General features: G+C 55.6%; 1 protein-coding gene across 5 annotated transcripts in view; it reads left to right on the top strand.

Moving 5' to 3' along the window:
• Positions 1-21,951, top strand: part of TTC28 (tetratricopeptide repeat domain 28) — a 440,803-nt gene that overhangs the window by 374,942 nt on the left and 43,910 nt on the right. For all 5 annotated transcript variants that reach the window (XM_084764313.1, XM_084764312.1, XM_084764311.1 and 2 more), the window contains 5 exons: positions 505-1,028; positions 5,199-5,308; positions 7,121-7,250; positions 8,978-9,196; positions 10,829-10,994. In XM_084764313.1, coding sequence (XP_084620439.1) covers positions 505-1,028; positions 5,199-5,308; positions 7,121-7,250; positions 8,978-9,196; positions 10,829-10,994 — 1,149 coding nt within the window. The remainder of the gene's footprint in view (positions 1-504; positions 1,029-5,198; positions 5,309-7,120; positions 7,251-8,977; positions 9,197-10,828; positions 10,995-21,951) is intronic.

The following is a 21,951-nucleotide window of genomic DNA, read 5'->3' as shown; positions in this document are numbered from 1 at the left end:
CGAAGAAGGTGCCTGTGTGGACAGACAGGGGCTCCCTGAGGAGCAGGGGATCAGGGCTCCTGGAGTGCAGGAATAGGTCAGACTAAATCGTCACCCGCAGACTGCTCCAGAAAACTCAGGGCGAGCGATTTACAGCTCTTGGAAAGTGATTTCAAAAGCGCCGTCTGAGCAGTGGTGGAAACTGGGAGGCCCAGGCCCGGACCTTGCTATCACTGCGCCTATTAATATATTTTATGTTTCCCGGGGGGTGGGGGGGGCTGTGCATCCCGCTGACTTGCAGGCTCTCGGGGAAGGTCACTAAGGGATGACTTTTGAATCGCTTTCCAGATTATGAAATTCCTCCGCATCTCACTCTAAGGGCACATGATAGATTTTAGCCAGGGAAGGAGTTAAGAGCTCCCACAGTAAGTGACAGTGACGAATGCTCTTCATTTCCTCAGGGGCTTTAGCATGTCTGCACCTGCACGAAATGATCTCCTTGCTTCTCTGTCTGCCTCCCTGCAGGGCGACGGGGAGCCTGCAGCAGGCCCTTGTGTGCTTCGAGAAGAGGCTTGTGGTGGCTCACGAGCTCGGGGAGGCCTCCAATAAAGCTCAGGCCTACGGAGAGCTGGGAAGTCTCCACAGCCAACTGGGCAACTATGAACAGGCCATTTCCTGCCTTGAGCGCCAGCTGAACATCGCCAGGGACATGAAGGACCGCGCCTTGGAGAGCGACGCGGCCTGCGGCCTGGGCGGCGTCTACCAGCAAATGGGGGAGTACGATACAGCCCTGCAGTACCACCAGCTGGACCTGCAGATCGCCGAGGAGACAGACAACCCCACGTGCCAGGGCCGGGCCTACGGGAACCTGGGCCTGACCTACGAGTCCCTGGGCACCTTCGAGAGGGCCGTGGTCTATCAAGAGCAGCACCTCAGCATCGCGGCGCAGATGAATGACCTGGTGGCCAAGACAGCGTCCTACAGCAGCCTGGGCAGGACTCACCACGCCCTGCAGAACTACTCCCAGGCAGTCATGTACCTACAGGAAGGTAGGCAGAAGGCGCTACGAGGGGAGACACAGCCACTGCTAGAGCAAGGGTCTCTTGGGCCACGCTGTGCCCGCCAGGTGTTCCTCTTTCCTGCGCCAGCTCTCTGGACCCCAACTGCCTCCCTCCCTATCTCAGATTTGGAACCTGCCCGTAGCCCGCTGGCCGAACAGCTGATAACCGCTTGCTTGCAGGGCAGCGACTAGACACATGACACACCCTCACCGATTGAATCCTTAAGATGTGAGGGTATAAAATCATGAGGGTCTGCCACAGAAACAAGTCCAACTTCCCCAAGCCATAGCGACCTTCCAGAAGGCACCTAAGCATCACTGCCTACAGTTCTCAGCTCAGGCGGGGCAGCTGCCAGCCCATCGTGTCTACCTGGGGTCTGGCCAGGCTCTTCCTGCTGTTTGCACAAACTGACATCAGGCAGCAGGCCTGGATGTTGGGCACTTCAGTCAGTTGCCTGAGGCGATGGGGCCTCACACATGTGCTTCCTTCATGAGCGGGGATCTCACAGCAAAGGGGTTACCCTCAGAGGCGCACAGGGTCACTGTGGGGGGAGGGAGGGAGTGTACTTGCTAGTGAAGGGCTTAGCTCCAGCTGTCAGGCAGTGACACCTTTGTGGGGGCTTCCGCCTGCAGTTCCTTTGGCCAGATCTTAGTTCTCACAGCAAAGCTCAGATGTGCCTGGTTTACTGCCTTTTTATTTGACAGAGGTGGGGGTCACGTGTTAGCACACGCCACACACTATTCCTACCACTGAGCTGAACCCCAGTCCGAACCCTGCTCCTTTATCTCCACTTCTGCAGCTGTGTGACCACAGCCTGGAGGAGTGTAGTGGTTTGACCCTGACTGTTAGGACATTTCATTGCACAGCAGGCTCAGCCCCCAACTGGAGTTGCTGCTGACCTCACAGACAGTGCAGGGTTGGGGTAGCTGTACCCTGTTGGTCTCAAGCACCAGGGGGTGTGCCTAGAGTGGGCAGCAAGAGGATAAGAATAGCTGGAGGCTGGCAGTGGCTCTGCACAGCAGCACACACCTAGTGAGGAAGTCCTGACTACGAAGCCACTGTCCCACCCCACTGTGGCTCCACTGTGCAGATGGGGCTCGGTACCTGTGAGAAACGGGCCCCTGGCACTGCTGAATTCTCCTAACAGTCCAGTGCCTAGGGTGGCTCTCAGTTGGATTGAGAGACCCAGCACCCGGGGGTGGCTTCAATTTGATATGTGAGACCCAGCGCGCGGGGTGGCTTTCAGTTGGACGTGTGAGACCCAGTGCGCGGGGGTGGCTTTCAGTTGGACGTGTGAGACCCAGCGCCCAGGGGTGGCTTTCAGTTGGACGTGTGAGACCCAGCGCCCGGGGGTGGCTTTCAGTTGGACGTGTGAGACCCAGCGCCCAGGGGTGGCTTTCAGTTGGACGTGTGAGACCCAGCGCCCGGGGGTGGCTTTCAGTTGGACGTGTGAGACCCAGCACCCGGCATGCAACAGGCGTGCTATTGTTGACTCCCTTTTGAAATACTGCTTCTGTGCAGCAGCTGGCTGCGCTGGGACAGTGTCACATAATTCTGTATTTGTGGAAAACGCCACAGTTCTTTTCTGTTGTCTCTTGTGGTTAATCTTATAGAGACCTAAAAACTCTTATTTGTGGACTCCACATGGTGTGTGTTTGGTGGAAAGAGCTTGTGGCCTAACGGGAGCCTCTACTGAATGCTGAGCAGGCTAGGGTGCCTGCCGCATGCGGAGCAGGGTGTCCTGCAGACTCTCACAGCAGAGGGGCAGTTCAGCTGGAAGTCATCCCAGCTTCTGTCCCCTGCCTGCCCTGAGCAGTGGGGTCCTGAGCAGTGGGACCTTGTGCAGTGGGACCTTGTGCAGTGGGGCCCTGAGCAGTGGGGCCCTGAGCAGTGGGACCTTGTGCAGTGGGGCCCTGAGCAGTGGGGCCCTGAGCAGTGGGGCCCTGTGCAGTGGGGCCCTGAGCAGTGGGACCTTGTGCAGTGGGGCCCTGTGCAGTGGGGCCCTGTGCAGTGGGGCCCTGAGCAGTGGGACCCTGTGCAGTAGGGCCCTGAGCAGTGGGACCTTGTGCAGTGGGGCCCTGAGCAGTGGGGCCCTGAGCAGTGGGACTCTGTGCAGTGGGGCCCTGAGCAGTGGGGCCCTGTGCAGTGGGGCCCTGAGCAGTGGGACCTTGTGCAGTGGGGCCCTGTGCAGTGGGGCCCTGTGCAGTGGGGCCCTGAGCAGTGGGACCCTGTGCAGTAGGGCCCTGAGCAGTGGGACCTTGTGCAGTGGGGCCCTGAGCAGTGGGGCCCTGAGCAGTGGGGCCCTGAGCAGTGGGACTCTGTGCAGTGGGGCCCTGAGCAGTGGGACCTTGTGCAGTGGGGCCCTGAGCAATGGGGCCCTGAGCAGTGGGACTCTGTGCAGTGGGGCCCTGAGCAATGGGGCCCTGAGCAGTGGGACCTTGTGCAGTGGGGCCCTGAGCAATGGGGCCCTGAGCAGTGGGACTCTGTGCAGTGGGGCCCTGAGCAGTGGGACCTTGTGCAGTGGGGCCCTGAGCAGTGGGACCTTGTGCAGTGGGGCCCTGTGCAGTGGGACCCTGTGCAGTGGGACCCTGTGCAGTGGGGCCCTGAGCAGTGGGACCTTGTGCAGTGGGGCCCTGAGCAGTGGGACCTTGTGCAGTGGGGCCCTGTGCAGTGGGGCCCTGTGCAGTGGGGCCCTGTGCAGTGGGGCCCTGAGCAGTGGGACCTTGTGCAGTGAGGCCCTGAGCAGTGGGGCCCTGAGCAGTGGGGCCCTGAGCAGTGGGGCCCTGTGTGGGTCTGAGTCTGAACAGATCCCAGATGATGTGGTGTGACACTGGCTAACTTTTGTCCAGCTCTTTCTCACTCTGGAAACTAGCAAAGGAAGTGCACTCAACCCAGGGACTTTGCCACAGTGCAGGAGAGCTGGCCCTAGGGAGTGGAGTGGGCAGGCTCCTGGGAGGCAGCTCAAGTGACTCTGCCCAGTGGCCTGTGGACACCCTCCTTGCTGGGGACACAGTAGGAACCAGGCAAAGGCTTTCTCTCACAGAGTTTGTCTTCCAAGGGGCGGGGGGCTGCCCAAAGAACCATACTTCTGAGACTTGGCAGTCATCTGCACTGAAGAGTCAGTGTGGCCGCTGGCCCTTCCAAGGTTAGAACAACAGAGCATCCTGGTCCTCACAAGAACTATTGTCCTCCATGGGAATTACTTGCAATTCTTCTATTGCCCAAAAAAAGTGGGCATGATTGATCTCAGTGCTGTTTCTGAGCCCCCTGAGTCACGTGTTTTGAAATGCATCCTGAATTAAGAGGCAGGACCCAGAGGGTCCCTATTCACAGCAGCTGCTCTGCTGACTCAGGAGTCACATGGGCTCAGAGTGCCTGGCGCTGGCTTCCTGCCCTGACTTAGATGAGAGCTAAACCCTGGCTTGTGTGTACAGCTGAGCTGTGGCTCCTGCAGAGGCTCTCACTCTGGGCAGAGAACACTGGAGTACAGGCAGAGTGGCCTGTACGAGGAGCCATGGTAGTCAGACTTAGCCCCCACAAAGCCCTGAAACTCAGAAGCTTGCCCTGAGCAAGTGACCTGCACTGCAGGTGCCTATGCGAAGACCATTAAAAAACGAGGACAGTCATTTAAGTCTCCAGGCTCACAGAAGCACTTGCTTTGCAACCCTGCTGAGGCACATCACAGACTCCAGCTTAAAGGAAGAGCAGAGGGGACACAGAGCAGGTCAGCTGCTCCAGTCACAGGAGCACAGTCCAGGTGCACACCATTCTGCTTTCAAGAGATCCTCACAAGTCTCTGGCCTGTGCTGACTGGATGCCATGGGGGTGAGGTAGAAAGGCGAGTGGTCTTAGCCTTTGTACCTGGCTGTCAGAAAAAGCTTTTCCCAGGCAGAGACTCCAGGAACATGCATGGATCAGCCAGGCGTTTTCATGAGCATAGCTAAGCGTTTTGCATCTGCGAGGGCAGCCAGGTTGAGGTCCTCTGGTTTCCTGTTTCGGCCTGCCCTGCCAACAGCAGTCACCTGGCCTCCTCTCCCCAGGGCTGGGCTGGCCCTGGCTCTGCGTACCCTACAGCTGTACTGGTAACTGTCCTTACATGAGCTTGAAGCAAAGCCACCAGTCGGTCCCCTCTCCTTACCTTTCCCTGTCTGCTTTCAGGTTTAAGGTTAGCTGAACAACTAGGTCGAAGAGAAGATGAAGCAAAAATCCGTCATGGTCTTGGTCTCTCACTTTGGGCGAGTGGAAACCTAGAGGAGGCTCAGCACCAGGTAAGCATGGCTCTCACCCAGGAGTCAAAGCACTGGCTATGGCCGACTCAGCAGCGTGGCACTCTCAGAGGCACCAGCCTCTTCTCCTAGGGTAACGCACCAGACTCCCAGCCTGATAGCCCAAGAGCTGCCGAGACGCCCACTCACCCACGGGGCAGAGTTCTCAGTAATTTCTCAGATTCTTGTGTTGTGTGTTTCAGTTAGTGTATCTGTCTGGCCTAGGACACCAGTATCTGACACAAAGGGACTGAAGTGTAATTTAAAGCTGCAAGCACTATGCAGGGCAGAGTCTAAACTGCTACCAATCTATTAGTAAACTAAAATAAACTACTCTAATCCTATGTCCTTATAACCTGCTGTATCCCAAGCCCTCGCCCATCTGGTCCTCCCAACTGTCAACCCTGGCTCCTCCTCCTCTCCTGGAAGCCCCACCTTCCACTTGCTGTCCTTCTGCCCAACTGATTGGCTAAACAGCACTTTATTGACAACTGCCACATCCACTCAAGGCGTCCCTCCACAGTTGTGCACTCTTGTAATACAGAACCACAGTAGAGAGGTCAGAGCAGGACCCAGTGTGGCTACTGGGCTCCCCGTCCTTGCAGGCCTCTAGTCAGGGCACAGGGTTCCACTTCTCTCCCTTCGCACAGTACGTCCCGGTTGCCACAGTGTGGAAGTGGATGAAGACCACTGTGTTGTTGCACTGGCTCTTTGTGCAGCAGAGATGCATGCTTCCAGGCAGAGGGGATCCCTCTATGAGCAGAGTGAGGCCTCTGTCCAGAGGAGCAGCCTGGGCACGTGCTGGCACTGGGTCTGTGCTGCAGCATGCTGGGACGTGCCCTTAGGGGTGCTAAGCTGTGTGCTTAGTGGGCTGAATATGTGCCTCCCTGCCCCCCCCCCCCCCCCACACACACACAGGTAAGAGCACTTGCTGTCCTTGCAGAGGATTTGAGTTCAGTTCCCAACACCCACATCCAGCAGCTCACAAGTACCTGTGACTCCAGCTCCAGGGCACCTAACACCTTCTTCTGGCCTCCATGGTTCCCTGCAGGCCTGTGTAAAAATCCTTTTTTAAAGTATTAAAGGCAACTTAAAGGATTACTGCTGTGATTTCCTATGAATAAGAATCAAAGTTGATATCAACTCAGCAATGTACAGTTTTGAAAGGACTCCCACTCCCTAAATTATTCCTCAAACTCCTCCAGTAAGATGGTGACAGCTGTATCAACAGACTCTGTGTCCTGGCAGAGCCTGACAGCAGCGGGTGGCAGGGTCGGGAGCATCTTCCCCTGCTCTGGCCTAGGGTGCTGCTGGCTCTGTGCTTCCAGCTCATATAAATGTGGAGCAGCAGGGACAGGGTCTCCAAGGGACATGTCAGCTGTCTGGTCCTCAAGGTGCCGGTGTGAGTGAGACCAGCTCTGTGACACTGGGCTACCTACGGTCCAATTCCCCAGCCTGGCGGTACCCCGTCAGCATACCCAAGACCTGAGGGGGACAGTTATTCTTGTCTGGTGACAAGAATGGTGACTGATCATTGTTTTAATCAAAACCAGCTCCTGTCTGTGTTGGTGACTGATTTTTTAAGGTGTCCCTCAGATCACAAGTCCCTAACTCTGACTTCCATATTCCCTCATCTGTCGGAGATAGTCATGTAGACTGTCGTCACTGCGGCTGAGCCACAGCAAGGCAGTCACCCTTTAAACTCCTTTAAAAAGTACTTTCAGTTTGTGCCCCAGGTGTGAACAAAAACCTGTCTCGCGTCTGTGAACCACTGGGCGTTGCTGTGGACGGTGGGTGACAGCTTGTCCCTTGCAGCTTTACAGGGCGTCGGCCTTGTTTGAGACGATCCGGCATGAGGCACAGCTGAGCACGGACTACAAGCTCTCTCTCTTCGACCTGCAGACCTCATCCTACCAGGCCTTGCAGCGGGTGCTCGTCAGCCTAGGTGAGAACAGCTGCTGTCCTGTGTGTGCGCACCAAGCCCACGTGTCCACATGGCTCAGATGACTGGCTGGAGGTGCGGCTATGAAGCCACGCCCAGCCATTAAACTGTCACTCCCTTATTCAGCAACGACTGCAGGGCAGTGGGTGCGGGTGCGGGCCCTGGTGAGTCCAGCGAGCACACTCGGCCTATCTCCACCAGCTGCCCTGCACGTAGGTGGATGAGCCCAGGGACGAGGCTGGCTTAATTGGCAGGAGAGCAGTTCAAGTGCTGAAAAAGAGCAAGGTCCCCGCCGCCACAGGCTCCGGCACCAGGTGGTGTCCCCTCTGCCTCGCTTCCATGGCTGGGATGATTCTGGCCTCTTGTTTCCTTAGCCATGCACATACCCTGGGCTGTGTCACACAGGCAGGGCTCTACCCACCTCTACCCCCAGCCTGTGAACTGTAGGGTGCCAGGACAGTCCATCCACACTGCCCGGGGCTTCAGTGGGCGCAGTGTCCCCTTCCTGGCTCGTCCATCGCCTGCCACTTCCAGGAAGACATTTGTGTGAGTCGCTATGACAAGACGCCTGACAAAGCAAGTTACAGACAGACACTTAATTTGTGTTGGTCGTCTTAGGGCTTGGTCCACCACGGGAGGAAAGGCAAGAGCGAGAGGGGAGGCAGCTGGCCGCATCACAGCTCAGTCATAAAGCAGAAGACACGAAAGCTGGCGCCCAGGTGGCTCCCCTTCGCGTGTTCAGAGAAAACCCCTTCCAGACACACTCAGAGCTGTCCCCTAGGAGGGCCCCAAACCGGTCAAGGTGGCAGTGCAGAGGGACATCACAGTGTTGGTGGAAACTATCAAAAGGCTTCGAGTTGGGCACTTGAGGCTTTTCCGCCACCTGTCCAACCCCCCCATGCGTCTAGGGCTCAGGGCTCCCCTTGGAAAACAGAATGCGCTCCTGCCTGGGATTGTAATTTATTGCCCATTATGATCACACTGCTAAATCCGTCCAGCGCTTTGGGGCTAATTTTCCAGTGTGCACAGAAATTGTCCCTGCTGTTCCAGTTAATAACTTAACAGAGGAAAAGGATGTTTGCATGCGCCCACACAAGCTCCCTCTTCCTAAGGCTGCCTGAACAACGGTGCGTGCTCGCATGTGTGTGTGTGTGCTCATGTGTGAGTGCTCATGTGTGTGTGTCTGTGCAAGTGCATGTGTGAGTGTCTGTCTATGCAAGTTCATGTGTACATGTGTGAGTGCTTGTGTATGTATGTGCATGCATGAGTGTGCATGTGCTGTGAAGCCGCCTTTGAAGAGCCACTGGAGCTGTGGCTTGAGCTCCCTTTGGTCTCCTTGGCCCCTGCTCTGGCAACAGTCCCATGCTGGTGTTTATCCTGAAGTCGCTCCTCTGCGTGGGTTCCTCACTGGGGGCCGGTGGCTCCATGTTGCCACGCTTCACGCTGACGCTTCAGCTTCCTGGCAGCAGTGACAGGCGCGCACAGGCGCTTGTGGGAGCTGCTGCTACAATATAGACAGAGCAGCTGCAGGAAAGCCTGCGGAGAAGCAGCTTAAAATGTACAGGGAGCTCAGAGACTCCCGCCCTTTAGCCGTGGGATGACGGAGCACCGTGTGGAGGGGACGCTCAGCTGTACCGGTGGCAGCAACGCCATGAGGGAGGAACCTTCCCCAGATCAGGCGCACACTTAGCTGCCCTGCCTGAGCCAGCACACCTGTCCCTGTCTCCTAGGCCACCATGACGAAGCCCTGGCAGTAGCAGAAAGAGGGAGGACGAGGGCGTTCGCTGACCTGCTGGTGGAAAGACAGACGGGACAACAGGACTCCGACCCCTACTCCCCCATCACCATCGAGCAGATCTTGGAGATGGTGAACGCACAGCGGGGACTGGTGCTGTACTACTCCCTGGCCGCAGGCTACCTCTACAGCTGGCTGCTGGCTCCAGGAGCAGGTGAGGGCACCACTGAGGCACAGGAAGTGAGGGGGTGGGGGAGGGGCCTGAGGGGGGGAGGGGCCTGAGGGGGAGGGCCCTGAGGGGGGAGGGGCCTGAGGGGGTGCCATCACACAGGTCAGATGAAGGAACACCTTAGCTGCAGTGGATAGCCCAAGGGGTGTGGTCCCTTGCCACTGGACACAGACACATCCATCGTGGAAGGCTGAGAGAAAGGCTAGTGTGGCCATCTATTTACTGGCTGCTGTTCATCAGCTACGGCCAAACACCACACACTCTTTCTTCATGTGACTTGACCATTGTGACCGCTTTTAACATTGCATACCACAGTGGTGATGACTCTCACAGATTATAAGTAAGTCGTAGGCTTGAATTTCTGAGTCTAACAGAGTCAATTTAGCTTTTTTTTTTTTAACTAGTCCTGTTGAAATCTGTTTTAGAAGTAAAATTCTTCTTTGATTAAATCAGCACTAAACATGCAGGATGTAATAGTTTCATTGAAAACAAAACTATTACTTGGCCGTGGGGCCATATTTTTTGCATAGTAAAATGCTGGTGGCTTTACCACGACGGGGACGATGTACCAGGTCCAGTGAGAGCTTATTGACTGGAGAATCGGGTCTTATAACTGGGCTTCTTGCATGTCTGTAAAAAGTTCAGCTCCAGGCAGGAGTGACAAGCCCTTCTCTGCGCCCACAGTAAAGGCGACAACGTGACTGACGTGACCTGTGTCAGGGCCGTGGTGTCCGAGCACGGCCATCTCTCCCTCCCCAGCAGCCGTGCTCACTGGGGCTTCCCACAAACAGCGTCCTCTCTTACCCCTCGCCTCTTCACGCTGGGTTTTTAGTTGGGTTTTCCTGGTGACCTAATGAATGATGCCTGCATCTCTGCCCCCAAGAGGGGCTCAACCCCTGTGGACAGGGTTGACAGTTGACGAGTGTCAAGGGCCTCTCTGTAGCGGCTGCATTGCTGGGGACATGTTTGATAGGTGGCGTGGCCAGGTCCATGTGACAATGAGACGTGTATAATGACATGCTGGTTTTGTCCCTTATTTTTTGTTCTCTTTGCTGTTAATGAAACCGAAGCCTTTGCCAGGGCTCTGATCCAATCAGAGGACCAGCACACCTCATTACCATGTGAGGGCCTGGCCTATGCTTATGCCAGGAAGCTACTGTGGGCTGCCTCCATTTCACGGAGCCATCTTTTCTCCCCACCCCCTTAAACCACTAGTGGCCATTGGCCACTTGGTTTTATTTTTAAATACTTATGATTTGCTTCCATGGCATGAAGGTCTTTGGCGACAGTTTCCAGGTGGCTTGTTCTGGTTTTGTTCAGGACTTAATATCTCTTCAAGGGACTGATCACGAAGCAGGGCTCCCAGAGCATCCTTCTAGAAGTGCACAGGAAGCAGTTCCCACTGAGCGGCTGCTGTATGTGCCATCAGAAGCTTGCTCGTGTCTTGATAGTATGAGCTGCGAGCGGGCACCGCCCCAGTTCAGAAAGCCAGAAACCTCGGGGTCCCAGCATGCTTGGCAAGGAACCCACACAGCACCCACGCTCCCTCTCCTGCCTTTGCCTGACCTCACCCGCTATCCAACCAATTGTGACATTGCTATGTCGACCTTGTTGCAGGAATCCTGAAGTTTCACGAACACTACCTGGGTGATAATTCGGTGGAAAGTTCCAGTGATTTCCAAGCCGGCAGCAGCACAACCTTGCCCATAGCAACCAGCTCTGCACTGGAGCAGCACATCACCAGCGTCAGGGAGGCCCTGGGGGTGGAGTCTTACTACTCCAGGTAGGAGGATGGACCCAGCACTGTCACTGGCAAGCACACCCCTCTCCCCTTTCATTACACTCCCCTGAGCTCGGAAGAACCCCCTCAGATACGTGGGTTCCCTGAGCAGCATGTGGCAGTGACGGTAGCATGACCGCTCACCGGAACAGAGGCTGTAAGCGCCTATAAGCAGTAAACTGAGTTTGTGCTATAGCTGACTGACAGAATCCATACAGATCTGCAAGTTGGGGGGCTGACGTGGAGAGAGCTGGCGGAGAGAGGCGGGTGTGAAAGGAAGGAGCTATTGGTGTCGGTTGGTTACAATGTCGGGCTATCTTGTGTGTGAAAACTGGTTTCTTCCAAATATTTCCTTCAAAAGGAAACCACCAGGGGCATTTGCAAGCCCCCAATCCTCAGGCAGTGGTGGCCAGATGTTGAGTTTCTCCTAGGGAGGCTTGAAAGACATCACTCAACCCAGCTAGGGCACTACGACAGGTGTATTCCACCAGACTGGTGAGTCAGGGAGTTTATCAGACGGCCTCACAGAACATGGGTCAGGGGTCACTTAAAGAGAATGGCTGATCCCCCAGCACCACTCTCTCTGCCCTACACACTCCACATGGGCGTTTCCACCCTGTCTTCTATACGTGTGTATCCCCAGAGAGCAGCGGATACTGCTGGTGACAGTGTCACGTCTCCAGCACCTCCCAAGATCAGGTGCAGAGGAGGGCGGGGTTACTGCGAGCTGCTGGGGAAGAGAGACCAAGTGGCTGGAGTCTCAGGAGAGGGACAAGTGGCCTTCCTTCCATGAGGGAGCAACAGCAGACCTCACAAGTGACAGCTTCTCCGATGGAGACAGTGCTGGCCGTATTATACGCCGGGCGTGCTCCACAGCACCGGCTGTCCGGAGTTCTCAGTCACGGGCTGGCCCATGGCAGTCAGGCCTGGCTCCTGGACAGAACCTCTGGAGCCATGGAGCTCAGGGTGTGTCTGTGCTCTCGTGGTGCTTGGCCTGGCTCCACATAGGGGTGCTTGTTGGGGTGCTCTATGCCTACAGAGGGACTCTTCCATGAGAGACAGAAAACACTGGACAATGTAGCATCGAGGTCAGACGGGGACAGAATGGCCACCTGGTCCAGATCTCCTCTCTACCCAAAGTTGGCGACATAAGCCAGACAGGACTTACTTACAGCCATGCTTCTGTCAGAGCAAGGATCAGCACACTCGCCCTGACCCAGGCTTCCAGGCCAGGCCTGCTCTGTCAAAGTTAGTATTATGTTTTGATAAAATAGCCAAAGCATATAAAAATGTCACGCTCCAGCTTCTATTTTTATGAAGGATGGTCAACAGGCATCACCTGTGCGCACGCTGTGGTTGCCATGCACCCCAGGCTGGCCTGGCCGTGGGCAGTGAGCACAGGGCTTCATACTATATGGATGCCCTTATAAATGCCCAGGTGCTAGGTCAGAGCAGAGGTGGTCAAAGCTGCCTCTGCAGACAGTGCAGCACGTGTGCTAAGGGACAAGGCTGCTCCCTGGCACACTTGAAGTGAGACACAGTGAAGAGCAGGTCAGCAGAGCAGACAGAGCGTGAGCAGGGCAGACCAGGCAGCGGCCGCCTCTAACAGTGTCTGAGGACTCAGACGAGAGCCCACAGCAAGGCTCTTCCCACCGGGAACCCACGGCAAGGCTCATCCCACAGTGCACAGGAGGGCACTGAGCTCTTGTCTTTATCCCCAGGGATTGGAACAGGCGCCCATGTAAGTCCCTGCTGTATGCCAGAGAGGCAGGCGGGCTGCTCACCGAACCACGTTGTGGTCAGCAGCAGGGCAATAAAAAGATGAAAATCCTACTGAACGTGCACATGAAAATACAGGTGTGGCAAGAACTTGTGAGCAGGGAGGGCGGGGGTAGCCTGCAGCAGGAGCCCCAGAGGACCCTGTAAGAAATATGCTTCTGAGGTCACTGCGTCCTGAACATATGCTGCCTTAGAGGCCCCTGAGGCCGCCCGGGGTGGGTGCCAGGGCCTGGGCTTCCTGTCAGTCTGTGTGATGCTCATTTTGGCCTCTTGCATAGGACCAGCCCACGGTGGCAGTTTGTAGCTCATCTTTACTACTTTGTGGGTTCTTCTTTTTCCCACATTTACCCCCCACCCCCAGTTTCACCCCTATCACTAGACAGGAGAGAAGGGATGAAAGGGAGGGAGGGAGAGATCCCCGAATCTAATTTCTTTGAGCACAACTACTAACAATCCACAGCCAACGCCCCTGAACAACCACCAGCCACCAACCTTGCTTCTTGAGGCCCGGGCATGTCTATACCCTCTGAAAAAGTTCCCAGAATTCCAAACGTCTCACAATCACAGAAACTATTTGCAGCTGGTAAAACCACGCCTCTGCCAGAGCATGAGGCAAGTCATAGTCAGCTGCTGTGGACAGTCCAAAGCAGCCCCACGCCCCTACACCTGGGATTAAAATGAAAACATACTCTTAGCGATATTTCTGTGTTCTTTAAAGACACCAACATTCTAGAATTTTCAGTACAGCAGCGTTCTGGCTCAGACAGCCCCCTTGAGCTGAGGAACGCTTTTTAAGAGGTAACGCTTTTCTTGGGCAAATTCAGAATGTCAGTCTAGGCTTCAAACCAAGGCCTGAAACTTGACATCAGTGTATAAAGTGCCTGGCCGCTCGGACCTTCTACACCAGCATGGGAGCAACAGCTCAGCGCCCTTTTCCGATAGTGACTAAGTGACCACGCCCAGGTCAGCCCACGTGAAAACATCCTTGTCACGTCATCGATGTTGTCACATGCCAGGATAAAGCCACACATGCAAAGGAAGAAAGGATAGCGTCTCCCCACTGGGCCCCGCCTTGCCCCGGGGGTACCGCTCGAAGCAAGAGGCTGAATGACACCGCTTCCCCCACATTCTCCACTAATGATGTCTCTGGAGCTTTAACCCAGCAGCTCCGATGTCCCTGTGTCACTGAGCGGTGGAGCCCTCAGAGCGCCTGGCACGCTGCGGCTCCTCTCTTAGTGGTCACTTTGTTGGGCTGCCCGCAGTAGCTTAGACCTCACCTGAGGCTCTGGGCCTCCCCAGGCCTGGAGCGATCCTGTTAGCAGTGTGTTTGCGTTTTGTGAGTGTGAGATGCTGACGAGTTCTGCAGGAGAGTCTCAGTGAGACTGTTGCCGCTCAGTTCTGTGGAGATGGTTAAAAGTCATGTAGCATGCTGTTTTTCCTCTGTAAAATCAGCGCTGATTTGTAAAGCTGTCCACCTGGAGGACAGAGCACACAAGGGAAATAGGGCGCAGGGTTGTATGCTGTAGATTCATAATGAAGGAAGTGTGTATGTAAGACACACACACACACACACACACACACACACACACACACACACACGAAGATGGGATGTGCTGTACGTGGATGGTGGGACTAGGGTGTTAGCTGTGTTTATTACTCTTTTCATCATTTCCAGGTTGTTGTGCATGATCGTGTGTGTCTTTTTTACAGTGGCCATATGTTATTTTTTTTAAGTTAGGAATAAATAACCACAAACAAAAACCCTCTGCCATCCAAAAGAAAACCCAGAAACCTTCCTGTAATGCTGCCACACAAAGACTAATACACAAGTCTGGAGCCATCACCGTGGCCGCCCGAGTAGATGATGAGGTCCCGCCCCCGGGTCCCAGCTGCCACAGCCTCCTCTGTGTCCTCCCCTGCCCCTCAGCTCCTCCATCCCACAAAGCTCTAAACACCTCCATCTGGGTGCGCTGCAGTGACTTCCTAAGGGCGTAGTAACATGTCTCTTCATGGCGACAGGACACGACAGAACATGCAAGGCTACCTGGGAGCCAGGGAGTCTGTTGTGTCACCTAAGGGGTCCATCCCGCCATGGATGACAGCCCATGAACGCTGCATCCCTGGTGCCCCGACTCCAAGCAACCTCCCGCCTCCTGTATGCGACAGCATCTCACATCGTACACAATTGGGGGTCAGTTAGCAGTGGCGGCAGGAATCTCAGCGGAGGGTCAGATGACACCCCTTCCCTCAGGGGGAGTTGTCTGCAGACAGTCATAGCCTCTCTGATTTCAGCATGGTCGGGGCCATGTCCTGTCTAGAGGGCAGAGACAGAGCAGGCGCCTTCCGTGGATCCCTAGTCTGCAGCGCCAGAGCCTGTGGTGTCCCCACTGCACCCCAGGCTTCACCTTAGGCCTTGTACTGTCTCAGATCAGGTGCCTGAAGACAGAAGGATCATCACCTGTTATCCTCCGCTCCCCTCCCCTCCTCTCCCCTCCCTCCCCTCCCCTCCCCTCCCCTCCCCTCCTCTCCCCTCCTCTCCCCTCCTCTCCCCTCCCCTCCTCTCCCCTCCCCTCCCCTTCCTGCTTTCTAAGCCACAAGTAAACTGTGTGGGTTCTTGCTGTAAAGCTCAGTTTCGAAGAGGCTGCCATGGAATTACAGTAGAAATAAAACATCTGGACAGATCTGTAAGCAGTTAGGCGACCGAACCAGCATCTTCCAGAAGGTGCAAGGCCGAGGGCAGTTGATTTCCGTGTTGACCAGTGCCCCTCGAGAAGGCATCCGAGCAACTGGAGTTATCCAGATACCAAAACAACACAGATGCTACAAGGAAACCATGAACCGATGTTCACGCTCTGGCTACAAACGTCACAGAAAACACCCGAACCAACTCAACAGCCCATGGAAAGGATGCCAAGCCCTGGGCAAATGGGACTGGTTTCCAGAACACAAGAATGGTTCAGAACCTGAAAATTAATACAGTGCAGGTTAACAGGAGGCTAGAGACACACCCTCAGCCCAGCTGCTGTGGAAACGAGGCTTGAGACACCCTTCGTGATAAAATAAAATAAAATAAAATAAAAAAGAGAACAGAGAAGCCCCTTGGTGTTGTCACGTCCTCCTGGGAGCGAGCCGAGTCCTCAGCCAGCTTTATGCTCAAGCCACCCCTGCTAGTCAGCAAGACGAGGATGCCATCTCCTGCTACTGTACCCCGCAAGGTCCTGACCGCCCTCAGCAGGGAAGTCAGACCAGGGAGAAAGGAGGAAGTGAAACTTAAAGATGTACTGATGACAGACCCCGGGCGAGAGCCATGAAGTCCGCAGGTAGCAGGGACATAGCACAGATTCAGCCAGCCGCAAGGTCAGTTTCCGGGCACTCTTGGCAAACTGTCGGAGAGGTGGGCTGAGACCCTCCAGTCGCATCAGAGCAACTGGCCTGGATGGAACCGAGAAAAGATCTGCAAACCGAGCAAGCGCTGCAAACATGTTGGAAGGAGTCAAAAAAGCCATGTGCACACGGAAAGATCGCATGTTCATGGGTTAGAGATGTTGACACAAGCAGTCTCATATGACAGGGCAAGAGATAGTTTATTCAGGAGCCGTCTGACCTAGGAACGCAGGTGTAGGTTACACCAGTTCCAACATGGAAGCAGAGTCATGAAGTCTTTTTTTTTTTTAATAGCTTTACAGAACAGGAAAGTCTTAAATCAAGGAAAGTTTAAAATGCATTGGTAGGCACATCAGAGAGGCGGGTCCAGCAAGGAGGGGCTCATTTTTCTATAGGTCTGAGATGCTATCTGAGGGTGTTCCGAAATCTGCCGGGATGGATGCGGGCTGATGCGGGCACAGGGACGGGCGGACGAACAGCAGAGGCACGGACCGTCCAGTGTACAGCCCACGTTGAGCCCTTGCCGGCACCTTAGCCACACTCACTCCCGATGGTTGGAGACCTGACTGAGGCTCCGAGTCATAAACTACAGGAAGATAGAGGAAGGAAACAAGTCTCAGGAGGCCACATCGGCCTTGAAGCACAAGTTTAACAAAGGAAAGAGCTGCAGCGGGAAAGGGCAGCAAATGCAGAATAAACCAAAACACTGCAGCCCAGTGCAAAGTGGGCAGAAGGGGGAGTGACATTTCTCCACGAGGTACACAACAGCCACCATATTAAAAAGACACCCTGCGTTGCTAGAGCAATGTAAACCAAATGCGTGCGAGACGCCGCCTCACGCCCTGGGAACTAGCGGACAAGTTAACCAGCATCAGTGAGGACGGGAGCTGGAGCCCGTATGTGGTGGTTATTGGAGAGTAAAAAGTAGTGTAACTGCCGCAGCAAACAATACAGGGGTCCCTCGGACGACTAAACACATATGTAACTAACATATGGAACGCAGCAATCCCTCTTGTAGGAGTTAAATTGTAGAAACTGGAAACACAACCTGAAAGACCCATGTGCACACCCATGTTCATCGTAGCCCTGTTCACAAGAGGTGGGAGATGCCTAAGGAAAGGTGGTGTGCACGCGCAGTGGAATATTATTCACCTGTTAAAAATAAAGACATCCTTAGCAGGTCTGATGGCGCACACCTGTAATCCCAGCACTCAGGAGGCAGAGGCAGGTGGATTTCTGTGAGTTCAAGGCCAGCCTGGTCTACAGAGTGAATCCAGGATAGCGAGGACTACACAGAGAAACCTTGTCTTGGAAAAAAAAAAAAGTCCTGTCATACACCACATTCTGTCAATGAAGTGAGTCAGGCACAGAGACAAGTGCCACCTGACCCATGCAGGTCACAACTAAGACAGCCAGGCTGTTTAGCTGAAACCAGAACCCCAAGTGCAGTAGGGCATGAGGTTGTATGGGGGTACAGTGGAGGAGGAGACGGCTGCGTTTAACTGTGTCTAAAGACTCAGAGCACAGTAGTACCTGAGTTACCCTACGGTGCTGCTGCCTGTGATACTCAGTCCCTCGCAGTGCTGCTGCCTGTGATACTCAGTCCCCTGCAGTGCTGCTGCCTGTGATACTCAGTCCCCTGCAGTGCTGCTGCCTGTAATAATCAGTCCCCTGCAGTGCTGCTGCCTATAATAATCAGTTCCCCGCAGTGCTGCTGCCTGTGATACTCAGTCCCCCGCAGTGCTGCTGCCTATGATACTCAGTCCCCCGCAGTGCTGCTGCCTGTAATAATCAGTCCCCCACAGTGCTGCTGCCTGGGATACTCAGTCCCCTGCAGTGCTGCTGCCTGTGATAATCAGTTCCCCACAGTGCTGCTGCCTGTGATACTCAGTCCCCCGCAGTGCTGCTGCCTGGGATACTCAGTCCCCCACAGTGCTGCTGCCTGTGATACTCAGGGTAGTGAATTTGTGTGTTTGTGTAGTGTGTGTGTGATGTGTATATATGGGTGGTGTGTGTAGGCGGGGGTGGGTGGGGATATGGCGTGTATGTAATGTGTCTGTGTGTATGGTATGTATGCATAGTGTGTGTGTGTGTGTATGTGTGTGTGTGTGTGTGTGTGTGTGTGTGTGTGTGTGTGGTTGCCATTAGCCTTCAGTGAAAGCACACTTGAAGTGCATTTTGACCCATGCAGTGCGGGTTACTCCATCGTTGTCTGTATCCCAGTGTCGGCTGGCCACCCCCGGATCCCGGCACGTCCCTGCTGCCAGGGTTCTGACAGGCTCTGGGCCTTCCTGCCTGTGTGCAGAGGGTCCTGGGTGCCCTGCGCGGCACCCTCTCCTAGGACACCGTAGACCTGTCCCCACCTTGATGTGTCCTGCCAAGCTGAGCAGCGCTGTCTCCACCTTCAGACCCCGGCTCGCCGTCCGCTTGGGTGCCCTCCCCTCAGCACCAGTGCTGCCTCAGTGCGTGCGCGTGGGATTGGCTGAGAGTGGGTGAGGGCGTGGCTGTCCTGTCCACCCATCCTTCCTTCTACCCCTGTGATGGTCTAGCCACCTTCAGAGTAAAAATCCCCCTGACTTCCACCAGAGTGAGCTGATCTGTGGGTTCACACCAGCGCCCACACCTCCAGGGAGCCTAATAATGGAACTGGCTTTGCTTGGTTTACAAACGACAGGTGTGCATCTCCCCAGAGTATGGCGACACCCAAGAGAGCTGGGTGTCCTTTTCTTCTCTGGGCCTGACCCATAGAAACGTGGCAAGAACTTGAAATTTGGTCACCAAAAAATGCTGTGTCTGGGGCTACCCATGATGGCATGGCTTCTTGTCTGTCTGTCTGTCTGTCCATCTGTCTGTCTGTCCGTCTGTCTGTCCATGTCTCCCCCCCCCCCGCCCCTCTCTCTCTCTCGTTCTTGGAAACTGTGTGGCTGGCCCTTCTGTCCTCGATGGTACTTTGTTGTTGAACAAGAGGTTCCTGCCATGGGTTTTAGAGTAAACGAATGGGTTTGGTTCAGTGCTTGGTAGGAACTTTCACCTCAGGTCAAAGGAGGCAGGGTGGCAGCCCCGGGCCGAGCTTCCCTGTGGGGAGAAGCCTTCCTGACATCAAAGCTGAAGTGTAGCCAGGCTCGCTGCTCCCTGGGCACCTGGCGCGGAGCTGTGGCGTCTGGGGACCATGGCTGAGAACAGTGGTGGTAGCCGGTGCGAGGGCTCCTACGGGCCGTGACTAGATTGCAGGTGCAGACTGCAGTCCTCCGTTGTGAGGGAATGACAGGCCTTGGTAGGCGGTTGCTGTCACGGCTCCCTCTTTGTGTTTCTCTGGGCTCCTGTAGTGTAAGTTCCTCTGTAAGCAAGTGCACTTTGTGTCAGGCACTGGCTGGGCTGGTTCCTGCAGGTGCCTGGCCTGGCTGCCGCGCTCCGCAGCAAAGTGAGCATGGGCAGTAACAAGGCTGATAGACCGAGCATTCGCTGCTGGATCCTTGGGCTGTGACGGTCAGACAGCAGCCTAGAGGGCATTTCCTACGTGTGACCGCATGAACTAAGGCCACAGGGCACATCCCCAGAGATGTCACAGTGCTGGAGACACTGTTAGTAGGGAGGAACCGGGAACCAGGTCGTCCCAAAGCAGAACAGCAGGTGGCCTTCAAAAGGGGTGAAATGAAGTGTCCCCAAGTCACCTGTGTCCTCTAGTAGACAGACAGACAGACAGACAGACACACACACACACACACACACACACACACACACACACAGAATCCTTTACGGACCCTGTATACAAAGTACAGCCAGGAAGCGAGGATTCTGAAGTCGGCACAGGTTTTTACCTTAGGATGCGCACCACGAGGGATGGGCTCGAGGGCAGGAGGGACCAGTGGCACAAGCTCTTCCCAAGAGCCTAGCAGCTGTGTCGAGGGCTGCTTGTTACATTATTAAGAAATTACTAAATAAGGCAAGCCTACATGAGGGAAGTGTGTCATGACTAGTGTCACCGCCCACGTGCGGGTTACAGGCCAGAACTGTTGCTGTAATTAAGGTAGCAGGCCAAGTCACATGATTGTTGGCACCTGTTCAGCAGGCACCAAGGCTGGGCTCCCGTGTCCTTGCCAGGTCATGAGCCCCACCAGGTTATGGTGGGTCTTTGGGGGTTTCTGTAACTGACGCCCTGTTATTTTCCCTGTGGTTTGGCCTGCGCCCCCTGCCCCCCCCCCCCAGCTCATGTAGTGAACACTTGGTCTCCAGCTAGTGGTCAGGGCCAGGGTGACAGTCAGAAGGGCTTAAGGGGACAAGCTGTGAGGTGGTCCCTGCAGGCTGTGTAGGTGGGGGTGCCTCCCTGGTGCCCGACAGGGAGGAAGAGGCTGTCGTGGGGGTCGCAGTGTCCCTTCCACCGTCTCAGGCCCTTTCTTTTAGCTCCAAGGCCAGGTGTAGTGGTACCTGTGTGCAATCCCAGCACTTGGAGGCTGAAGCGGGAACATCAGGAGTTCAAGGCCAGTCTTGGCTACATGAAGCCCTGTCTCAAAAAAACATAAGCAGAAATGAAAATGGAGCCCCCAGGGAGGTGGGGTTGCTTGCACAGTGTCTGTGGAAACGGCTTGTGACCGCGTCCAGGAGCCCACCGGCTCAGGCTCAGTCCTGTCTAAGGATCTTTTTAAAGCAGATGCCATGCTAGGAACCAGAGCCCCGAGGAAACCCAGTTGTGGGAACGGGTGGAACATACCAGAAACTCCCTTAGGTTCCTGATTCTCAAACCTGGGTTCTTTTAGAAAACTCGAGAAGAAAGTAAGGCTTGGTAGGCATTGTGAGCTGCTGACTGGAGCGGCCACGTAGGCAGAGGGAAAGGGGGCTGATTTGTCACATGACCTCTAATACTGCCTGAGCAGAATACTATTTTGTATTTCTTGTGGCCTTTTAAAAAGCGGAATTCCTAAACATGAGCTATGAGTTTCTTGTTGCACATGGCAGAGTCAGCATGAACAAAGAGAAGGAGGCACAGAGGCCGGGAGCCGTCCTGAGCTGGTCCACGCCATGAGGCAAGGGGCTGGAAGGGCCACGCTCTGCGCTCTGCGGGGCCAGGAGCTCGCAGCTGGTGCCTGTGCCAACTGTACAGCATTGCTGGCTGCCAGGCATCTCTGTTTAACTCTTAGCCCAGATCCATGTACGTGGACTGTAAATATGGAATGCCCTTTTAGCTATGGCAGGACCAGTGGGGGGGGGTGGACACAGTGGGGCCAGGGGGAGGACACAATGGGCCAGGGGGAGGACACAATGGGGCCAGGGGGGAGGGCACAATGGGGCCAGGGGGGAGGGCACAATGGGCCAGGGGGAGGACACAATGGGGCCAGGGGGAGGACACAATGGGGCCAGGGGGGAGGGCACAATGGGGCCGGGGGGAGGACACAATGGGGCCAGGGGGAGGACACAATGGGGCCAGGGGGAGGACACAATGGGGCCAGGGGGGAGGGCACAATGGGCCAGGGGGGAGGGCACAATGGGCCAGGGGGAGGACACAATGGGGCCAGGGGGGAGGACACAATGGGGCCAGGGGGGAGGACACAATGGGGCCAGGGGGGAGGGCACAATGGGCCAGGGGGAGGACACAATGGGGCCAGGGGGGAGGACACAATGGGGCCAGGGGGGAGGACACAATGGGGCCAGGGGGGAGGACACAATGGGGCCAGGGGGAGGGCACAATGGGGCCAGGGGGAGGACACAATGGGGCCAGGGGGGAGGGCACAATGGGGCCAGGGGGAGGGCACAATGGGGCCAGGGGGAGGACACAATGGGGCCAGGGGGGAGGACACAATGG

The sequence above is a fragment of the Acomys minous genome (assembly GCF_964271855.1).
Source record: "Acomys minous genome assembly, chromosome: 16".
Lineage (NCBI taxonomy): Eukaryota > Metazoa > Chordata > Mammalia > Rodentia > Muridae > Acomys > Acomys minous.
Note: the sequence above shows the minus strand (reverse complement) of the source record. Positions and strands in the feature narration are given on the sequence as shown.